The sequence below is a fragment of the Gavialis gangeticus genome, unplaced genomic scaffold, assembly GCF_001723915.1.
Source record: "Gavialis gangeticus isolate Ggan-Ray unplaced genomic scaffold, GavGan_comp1, whole genome shotgun sequence".
NCBI classification, from domain to species: domain Eukaryota; kingdom Metazoa; phylum Chordata; order Crocodylia; family Gavialidae; genus Gavialis; species Gavialis gangeticus.
The window spans coordinates 5,272,865-5,283,634 of record NW_017728995.1 but is presented as its reverse complement, the minus strand read 5'-3'; the positions used below and the strand labels follow the sequence as shown (position 1 = coordinate 5,283,634).

Genomic DNA, 10,770 nt, shown 5'->3' with positions numbered 1-10,770 from the left:
AGTTAGGGCGGCTAGGAGCTGGAACCAACTTCCAAGGGAAGTGGTGCTGGCCCCTACCCTGGGGGTCTTTAAGAAGAGGCTGGATGCCTACCTGGCTGGACTCATTTGAGTCCCGTTTCTCTTTTTGGGGTTTTTTTTGTTGTTCTCCCGCCCTGGTGGGGGGTCGAGCTAGAAGATCTGCTAGGTCCCTTCCGACCCTTAATCTATGAATCTATGAAGTCATTGTCTAGGTTCAGTCCCTGATACTTAGTGTCCAATTGGCTAATGAATTCCTCATCCCAAGCCCATCTTGTAAAGTTGTTGGGCAGGTTTTCTTTGAGCACAGTGAAGATTTCCTTTAGAGAAGTTTCAAGTTAAATTTTGATTGCAAATAATTTCTTCTATCTTTGTCTTTTATTTTGTATAAACAAGCTAAGATTGAGGTTTCAGTTACAAGGCTGTAGCAGGGCACTGGAGTGTGTCTGCTCCTTTAAGTGAGTTAACAGCCTGGAAAGCTGCTTGCAGGTGGTGCGGAGGGCTAAGGAGAGACCCACCTGGCTGGAAGGGGCTGGAGCTATATCATTCCAGAGCCCGAGCCAGTCAGGCAGTCTCATCCTGGCAGCCACAGTGTGAGGAGCACTGGGCAGCAGGGCTCCTGAAAGGACTGGAGCTTACACTGCAGGCCTGGGAGCAGAGGCATGGCCCTTGGGCTGAGAGAGACTGAGTTTTACAGGCAAGTGGCCTTGGTTATATTATGAGTCCACAGAGGGTCCTTGTGCCTGGACCAGAGGGTCCCTGAACCCAGAGAAGGGCTGCGAGTTGGACCAAGGGTCTGGGAACCCAGAGATGGGGCATCATGCAGGACCAAGGGTCCAGAAGCCAAGAGAAGGGGTGGTGTACAGGGCCAGAGGTCCGGGAGCCCAGGAAGGGATTGTGTAAGGGACCACAGGGGTCCAAAGGCCCAAGGGGGCTGAGTGCATAATTTGTCAACATTACCAAGAGAGAAAGCCAGCAAGACTTAGGGCATGGTGTACAGGAGGTATGGAGTGATGTATGGAGCCCTTAAGGTGAACGGGTGGTCAGCAGGGGTACAGACAGGCTGAGAGGGCCTGCTGGCCTGGGGCACAGGAGAGGCCCAGTGGGGATTGCCAAAGGCTCAGGCTCACTCAGAACCCACAGGCAGCCTCTCTTTTTATAACCTTCATTAAGAGCAAGGCATGGCAGGAGAGCTTCAAGGGAAGGGCTACAGCTGAGCCTGAGCCAGGCAGGGGCTGCATGGCCTCCAGGGGTCAGCATGACCACTCCTGGGACCATGGACCTGTTACAGAAGCTTCCTGGCTAACATCTGTGGGAGATGTGGAACGAAAGGCCACAGAACAGTTTCATTGGTGACTGAGCGCCATCCCCCAGTAGAGGACTTTAAGTAAAATGCATTTTCTTGGCTTCAGTCTAGTGTTGGGTATTTTGTTCTAAAGCAGATGCATCAATGATATGGCCCATGGGCTGAATCTGGCCCATGGAGCCACATCATCTGGCCCTTAGTGCTGGACCTGTGCAGGACCAGTCTAAGGATCCTCCCACATTCTCAATCCAGAGCCTGTTCTGGCTGGTCTGGGACTACACTATATGTGGTATCTGCTTTTGCTGGTCTGGAAACTGAGCCATGTTTGGCACCTGCTTCTGCTGTTCTGGGATAGGTGCCACATGCAGTACACTTCCCTGAATGGTTGCAGTGTGCAGTGCAATTCTGGACTCATCAGAACAAGTGCTGGATCTGGCATATTGGGGAAAAGAGGGAGGGGACTCCATGGTTCTTCTGCATACTGGATCCAATGCCTGCTCTGACTGTTCTGGGACTGTGCCAAATCTGGTGCCCGCTGCGGCCAGTCCGGGACATATGCTTCATGCAACATCAGCCCCAGATGAGCCAGAGTGAGCACCATGTGTGGGTTGTATCCCAATCCAGCTACAATGGGTGCCATATATGGTCCAGTCCTGGGCCAGCTGGAGCAAGCACCACAGGCACTGAATCCAGCATGTGGGGAGATGATCTGTGGGCCCCATTTGGAGGTTCATCTGGCTTGTCCATGCCTCGCATCTCACCTGTGGGGCTAAATGATTTTGACACCCCTGCTCTAAATGGCCAGTCACAAGTTCCTTAATAATGTAAAGACTCGTTATCTTGTCTTCAGTAGGAATCTTGCCTGAATAAGGTTTATAAGGCTGAACTCTGAATCTTTCCCCATTCCTTCAGCTCTATTCATGATTTTTTAATGCTCTCCTAAAGCTTCTAGGCATTACAACAGAGCCTCTCATTTTACAAAGTCCTTGCCTATCTCTTGCATTTAAATATAGAAACCCTTTCTTTTATTAAATTATCCTGTATTATCATTTATGCATTATTTAATGTTTTCTTTGAAGATCATGACTTAATTATGAAGAGCCATTTTCAGTTACTAGAATAATATAGTTTATTTAGTTTTCTTTCTGGGAGCATTCTTACCTAGAGCTACAGAACAGCTGTCATATTACACTACTGGGATGACTGAAGTGATTCAAGTGGACCAACACCTATTGAAATCAGTACTCAAGAGGGGATATGGGGGAGTTCTGCTGTGTTTGGGAACCCCACAAGAGAACCTGCGTCCAGAAGCAGAGAATGTACATTTCCCTACTGCAAACAGATTTTGCTTCTTTTAAGATACCGCCATTAAGGGTGTCCTCATCCTGGAGACTGCTTAGGTTTTCAGAAGGGCACTTTCTATAGACCTTAGGAGGTTTGGAATTGCACTTTCTGAATGCATCTATTAAACCAGAGTGTTTTCCCCTCCCTAATGTTTAGAATGTGCCAGGTTGGCCTGAGGCTGTGTAGGAATATCTCACCTAGAGAAGTGAGACAGAGACTGTGTCAGGGATCACTATTACTCCCTGAACTCTGCAGTTCACATATGTTGTATGCAGATATATGATAGCATAGCCTAATCCCCTCCTGTGACTGACACAGAGGGTCAAAGTACGGTGAGTATAGGAAGGGCTGGGGAGGCAAGGTTGGGAATAGGAACAGAAGAGAACTGTCTAGGGGTAAAAGAGGATGTGAATGGAGAATGATGTAGTGAGATGATGCAATAATGTTAAGAAAGTAAGGATTGAGAAGGGGAGAAATGATCAGCAAAAGGAAAAATTAAAAATATATGGTAAAATAACAGCTGCATGAAATTGGGTGAAATTTGGAGACCAGAGAGGACAGAAAAAACAACCATTAATTCTAACTAATTAATTTTTAATTAAAGATCTTCCTGAAATCATCGACTTTAGTCATCCGGCTAGACTAGTGTCATAATGTCAATTTTATTCCATGCTGTAGCACTAGATACATTTTGAACTTGATGCAGAGGCCTGTTGAGCAAGAAGTCTGCAAGTACACATCCCAAGCCAAATGTCCCTCAGCTCCACTGAAATCAGGAACCCGAGTTTACATTAAGATAAAACTGCTCTGAGATCACCATCTGGAGGAATGGTTCAGTGAAGCTATATGAGAGATCAATTTGTCTCAGTGTGGAGGTGGTCACAGACTTGATAGAAATTATGGGCCATTTTGGGACAGTCTTGATGAAAACATTCTGCCAGTCATATTGTGGAATAGGCTGGCACAAATTATCTTTGGTAAGGATGCCAAGTTTGCCATTGCAATGTCACTCTTCTATGGTGCTTTTCAACAGTGGATGTCAAACAGTATATGTATCAGAATCTCCATTCCACAGACATAGAGACTGAGAAAAAAGAGTAGAACTACCTTCTCCAAGGCCATCTAGCAGGCCACTGGCACAGCTGAGAATAGGTTTCCTGAGTCCCATTCCAGTATTTATTCTGCTAGAACACACTACCTTCCTCATCTGTGATGAAGACATTCAGTATAAGTAGTTCAACCTTTCCTTAACATATTTGTACTTGGGTGAAGCAGACCTTTGAGGAAGCTGACAAGAATGGAGATGGTTTATTGAATATTGAAGAGATCCACCAGTTGATGCATAAACTAAATGTCAATCTGCCTCGCAGAAAAGTACGACAGATGTTTCAGGTTAGGCTTTTATTTTCAGTATTGTGTTTATAAATATATATTGTGGTCCCAGAGGTGATGTGCAGGTTACTGACAAGGGTCAGTAATTTTTAAAGGTTACTAAGAAAACAGTTGCATTTAATTGATTTTATATAGGTGAAGCAGAGGAGAGGACATGATGCCTGGTGATTTTAACTATTGATGATAGCTAGTTTGGCGACATTAGGTAAAAGGCCCAAAGTAAGGTATTTCAGTGCCTGATTAATTATGTGCTACTAGAAAAGTGTGGCTAGAAAAGTCCAGTTATTTTGGCTACTTTACAAAATTACCACAGGTCACTTAAGGCTCAGTTCTTTTAGCTTTATTCATATTTATCAATACCTTATTCCATGAATAGTTCAATTTGAGATTAATGGTACTAATTCTGAAGGAAAGTACTTCCCAATGTGAGTAGGGGGAACAGAAACAAACCTTTATTTAGATTTTCTGTTATCACCCCACCTCAACCCCATCCTGTATAACTTACACAAAAAACAGCTTTTCATTTAGAGCAAGATTAAATCCTAGTATGATGAAAAAGGGGAGAAGAGTTGGAACTGTAGCAAAGAAGGGTTAATTTGCTCCAGTCTAATGGTTGGAGCAGGTTGCTCTCAACCTGTGCTGATTAAGGAGCCACTGTAGATTTTGCTTGCATGAGAAACAAGGTCCAAGATGTTCATGTTACCACATACATTCTGTAGAGGCCCACTTCATATAAAGGTCAAGATCTAGATGTGGTCTCATACATGTCCTTCTGAGGCTGGTAAATACAGATGGAGAAAATGAGGCACAGAGAGATGAATAATTTGTTCCAAGGCAGCACAGTGAACTCACTAGACACTAGTGGACAAAGGGTGATGAGGCCTATCCATAGCAGAACAAGATATAGAAGCCAGGAGTTGGGCCTTCAAGTCCTCCATCACCTCCACTCACCCACAATATTTCTCTTGGTGTAGGTTGCCTGCTCTGTGCCACTTTCAATTTCAGATCATGCATCATGGTGAGAGTCACAGCACTCATAGCATATAAAGGAGGAAGATTTGTGGACACACAACTGTTCTCATTATACTGGACTTAATTCTGCTTTTATGTTGGTGTATATGCAGAATGGAGCTACTTATTTAGCAGAGCTGATTGAAATTTTGAATATATTTTTAGAAAAATATTTGAACAAAAATTAGTTTTGAAAGGAAAGAGTTTTGCAGAAATATCCATGCATTTCACAGAAATGATCAAGGTTATTTTTTCATTTCTTTGGTATAATCTCAGAGAATGTGTACCAGTTTTAGCCACTGTTACTATTTACACTCTTGCAAGTAAATGAGAAATTAACTGTATTAGGTATAACATGAATCAGACAAAAATTTTTAAAAGTACATTTTTTTGCACAAAAATCTAGACAACTGCACAAAAGGGAGGTTTGTTTAAAATCTCAGAACCACCTATAGACAAAAATGTGTGTGGCCTTCTTGGGTAAGATCAGCATTATAGTGGCAAATCCCTCAGAGGAAGCAGGGGTATAGGTTATAGCCATGTCTGTCTAAGGTCATAGGCAAACAAGGTTCTTTGGGTGAATCGGATATCGTTTATTGGACCGAATAAATAAGGAGGAAGAAGGTCAGAGGAAGGAGTACAGTTTATGGGTGTGAGAAATCTGGGATGCTTCTGAGGTAGCTGATGCCAATGCATAGATAAATTTAGGCTAAACAGCATCCACAAATCATAAGCCTCTTTTGAAGTAGAGGTAGAATTTTAAATTAAAAAAAAACAAGTTCTCTTTAATACCAAGTAGTTGAAAATTGTTTCCTTCTCTGCTTAACTGCTGCAATCTGAATTTAGGTACTCCGCTGACAGCAGCACTAACTTTTAACATGGTGTAATGAAATGAAGCTCTCTGCAGAGCTGAGGTGTTACTGTTCTTGCCAGCTGCTGCAGGAGAAATAGAGGATTACGAAGTCATGCATTGACAGGGAGAAATCTTTTTAGTTTGCCTTTAAAATTAAAAGAAATACCTAGGGATGGAACATGCTCTTATTAACAGGCACAAGCTTTTTTATAACCAGAAGCAGTTATTATTTCAATTTGGCAAAAACAAACTGCGTTTTAATTCTGTTGTTGCTGCCAGCCTGTATCTGAGTTCATATTATAGGCCTTGAAGAGATGCTTAAAGACACACCTTGGAAAGAAAACTGAAGTGCTGAAAGATTATCTTAGTGCTAGTGGCTGTTGAAACCCAATCCCAAAGCCTTTATTTTTCAAGTAATCTTCTCTTAGAGAAGTGGCCCAATGGCCTTCCAGAATCACCAGTTCTTTGGGCACGGTAAAGGATAGGACAGAGATGTAGTGGGCCAGATTCTTAGTTCTGGATCTGGCTACTTAGCAAAGCTGCCAGGGCATTGTTTTAAAGGATTCCTCCTGGCAGAGGTAGCTTTGTGCCATCTGTTCACTGTTTATGCTTGACTCAGCTGAGGATCTGCCCCGCTGTTATGATTACACAGACTCTGATCTCTAAAACTGTGTCAGACAGATGCCTGCTACCCAGAATCCAAGAAATACTACATGTGTGTGAAAAAGGACACCCCTGAATATGAGGAGTATATGCTGCAGTAAAGGAGCATCCAGATATAAAGATGGAGAAGTAAAGCATGTAGAGCTATGAAATGAATCTGTTTTTATATTGGTATTTACTTATGTAAAGAATAATGATCCAAAATATGTTTAAAGCAATGTTAAATTGAATGTGTTACTTAAAGGTAAAGTGAAACTGGACCACTGGTGAGTGGCTTTTTGTGTCTTGTAGACAAGGTGTTCCGTTCTGGGAAGCATGAGATCAGGTGCAGGCAGAAAAAGTTGATGTACAAGTTAAAAGAATGTGGACCATGACACAGTGGGCTCATGAGGTTTTGGAGATATAGCTGAGCCCTCCAGCATGACTTCCTTTTTATCTGATGAACTGCTGTACAGAGACAGCTAGAATCAAGGGGATTCTGGTCAAATCAATGTTGATAAGAGTTTCTGTCCAGAGAAATTAAGGATGGACAGTCTTTCATGGGACTCCACATGAATATTAGCACCTGCATTTGCAAATCTTGAAGTGAAATGTAAAAGAAAGGTTATAAAGGGAAAGAATATGTACCTCTGGGCATGTGTGACTGGTGGCTCCTGATTCTGGGCGGGGGCACCCGCAGAAGTTGGTGGCAGGAGTTGAGCTGTTGAGCATCCACAGATGCCGTTGGTGGTGTTGGCACTGGGGACTGAGCTGGCGAGCATCTGCAGATGCCAGTGGTGGCATCAGTGGTGGGGATGGCTCTGTCAGGGGGAGCATGTGCCCCCCCCCCATACCCCTCTACCAGTCGCCTATGTCTCTGGGAATGAATGATGCTATTCATGGAAGCACAGAGTCCACCAAAACTATCCATGCTATTAAACCTTCCTTTCACTTTTTTTTTCTGAGCTGCTTATAATCTAAAACTCAACAGGAGAAGAAGTCTTTCTTGACTGGGTTACTGCAGATAATGGCATAAAAGAGAATATATATTGGAGAACTACTGTCAAATATTTTGTAAATCCAAAGCAATCCTCTTAGGCAGCTGCACCAAGTACAAACAGTTATAACAGACGAGTAAGCGCTGTTTTCTTCTCTAGCAGTAGCTCTGAGGGCAAACTAAAACAGAAAAAGGGCTGGGTTGGTGGAGTTATTTTTCTGCACTGAATCATGCTGTTACTTCAGACTTGTCCCTGAATCTACAGGCTGTTGGAAATGGGATTAAATGCTTGTGGCATTTTATCATGTTAATATATATTTAGCATTGTAATATTGTACTGGTTTATTTAAAAATTCTAAAATCTGCCCCTGGATAACATTACTGAGTGAGATTTTTTCTATTGCTTGTACTGTTGTAATTGGAATTTACTGCATTGTATCAGTAGTTATTCTGGCTTTTCACTGGTGCCACTAAATTAGAATCTGGCCCAACATGAACTCTACTCACAAGATAAATAAAATGGAAACCAGAAACAAAATTGGTCCCTTCATGGACAGCTTGTTGTTTTTGGAACAACTGAATTTCTATTTAGGAGTCCCGTAAGAATTCTTTTTGCATTAGGAGGTGCTTGCTAGAACTGCTGATTGTATTATAGCTAGAACCATATGAAGCATCTTTTCTTATACACATGCTCTATTCTGCTTTGTTCCTTCAACTGGGTATTCTTGTTTCTCAGGAAGCTGACACAGATGAGAACCAGGGGACCCTGACATTTGAAGAGTTTTCTGTATTTTACAAGATGATGTCGTTACGGCGTGATCTCTACTTGTTGCTTTTGAGCTACAGTGACAAGAAGCATCATCTCACTGTTGAAGAATTTGCCCAGTTTCTGAAGGTAGAACAAAAGGTATGGGAATAGCAAGTACAGTTAATGGTCTTTTTTAACACACACAAACTTACATGTTTACATTGGGCTCACTCTTACCTTCCATCTGTATTTACTACTGACAGGTGAAAATGAGGAATTTGTCATGGAGATGCTGATACAATGTTAGGGTAAAAATTGGATCTGACTAGATGCTGTATTACAACCAAATGCTTGTGGAAATTGCTTTTGAACTCTTGGAAATATTGTGGGTGGAAATGGCATACTAGGTAAATATTCATACTGGTTTATGTTGACATCCAGGTAACAGGTTTATACATACAGTTAATAATCCAGCAAGCATTACATTTTAGGATTGTCATGTTCTTTCACATCACTTGCCTAATGTTAAGGAAATATTTATATTAAAGGAAAAAAATGATTATATGTGGTAGAATCTAACAGCTCAAACAGAAGGTTTGGCAGGCATATTAGAATGGAGGTTAGGAAAGTAAAATCTACATTTTAAATGTAGACACAAGAGTTTGTTTCTTTTTTTTTAATCCACTATTTGAAGAAATGAGCAACAGACTTGTCTGCATCTTCCTACATTAGTTTTGTTGGCTTACTTTTAGTTCAGTAATTGTGTGTTGAGATGAATTTACAGTGTAACATCTTTTCATTTCAGTTAAATCCCACAAATTTTCATAATATTGTTCTTGTTTTCTTAGGAATCATTTAAAAATAAGTAAATGAATACATAAAAGTTGCAATACCTTTAGAAAACAGATTTTAAACATTGACAAATCAAAAAAGCAGTGGTTTTATAGAAGTCAGTAAAGTGACCTCTTTAAGCTAACACTAGTTGTACATGATAAGCATTGTCATAATTATATTCTCAGTTTAATCTGTTGTTTATCCATGATGTTACCAGTAACACTGAGCAACACATTATATTTAATATTGTTAGAGAGTTAAATTTTTAACTGTCTCCTATTTTGAATTCTGATTTGGATATGTAGGAGCAGAATTAAATTCTATGCATAGAAATCACAAAACTTCATACCAGCAGTTTAATTTTAAAAAAATGTTCTTTGAAATATAGCATTTTAATGAAAGATTTTTGAAGAGAAGCCTGCATTTTTGTGTAATTTAGCTATGAACTTACACTTCTCTGACCTGAGAGCTCTTCAAGACTGGGATGTTGAAGGAAATGTTTCAACATAGCCATCTAAAGTAGGCACCTAAAATCATGTATAGACATCTATCTAAAATGCCTGATTGTTCAGAGATGTTCAGTTAAAGCCTATATGATATGCAGGTGTCCAGCATCTCTGTAAATAGGCTACTTTTAAGTAAAAGCTTACATATGGATTTTGGTGGCTAAATGAAGTGGCTATGTTTGAAAATAGCTCTGTTGTACGTAGATAGCGCCTAGCACTTGTGGGCAATATCAAGCTACTGTTGCTACGGCTGCTATAACTACTGCTTAATGTTTCTGTAGATAAGAACCACAAGAGGGCAACATAACCATATGGTAGTAATGGAGCTGGTAAAAAAATACCCATTTTTATTTTTCTATAAAATTTAAGTTTAAACCTTTTTTGTTTGAAATTTGTCACTTCTTACTTTTCCTGGCAAAGTAGCATCCCAACATTTTTATTTAAAAAAAAAATGAAAACAAGTTATAGAATTACTTTGTTTAGTTTTCAGTTTGTTTTCTTCACTGAAAATTGGAAGGCTTCCGCCACAATAGGGGGTGGATCCAGCTGGTGCAGGGATGCAGTTGCTTTTTGTGTCCCCTATTTTGTATTTATGCTTTTGATTAGTCCTCCTGAGGTATGGTGCCTTTCATTTGTTTGTACTGAGCTTCATCCTATTAGTTTTAGACCAATTTTCCAATCTGCTGAGAGCCTTCTGAATCATGCTTGCATCCTTCAGTGTGTTCACAATCCTTCCCAGGTTTGTGTCATCTGCAGACTTGCTCAAGAAGCTTTCTATGCCAGCATCCAAATCATTAATAAATACATTGAACAGCACTGAGTCGAGGACAGACTCCTGTGGAACTCCACTCAAAACCTTCTGTCAGTCTGACACGGCCCCATTAATAATTGCCCTTTGTTTGCATCTATTGAGTCCGTTATCTATCCACCTTGTAATAGTTTTATCTAGCTCACGTATCTCCAATTGTTTATGAGAAGGTCGTTTGGAACCTTGCTATAATCAAAATGCACTGTATCTGCAGGATCCCCTTCATCCACCTGAGTAGTTACTCTGTCAGAGAAGGAGATCAGGTTTGTCTGACATGATTTGTTTTTCATAAATTCATGCTGGCTGCTTGCAGT

General features: G+C 41.0%; 1 protein-coding gene across 2 annotated transcripts in view; it reads left to right on the top strand.

Moving 5' to 3' along the window:
• Positions 1-10,770, top strand: part of PLCH1 (phospholipase C eta 1) — a 196,971-nt gene that overhangs the window by 90,748 nt on the left and 95,453 nt on the right. For both annotated transcript variants that reach the window (XM_019503178.1, XM_019503177.1), the window contains exons 4-5: positions 3,928-4,057; positions 8,297-8,467. In XM_019503178.1, the coding sequence (XP_019358723.1) occupies positions 3,928-4,057; positions 8,297-8,467 (301 nt within the window). The remainder of the gene's footprint in view (positions 1-3,927; positions 4,058-8,296; positions 8,468-10,770) is intronic.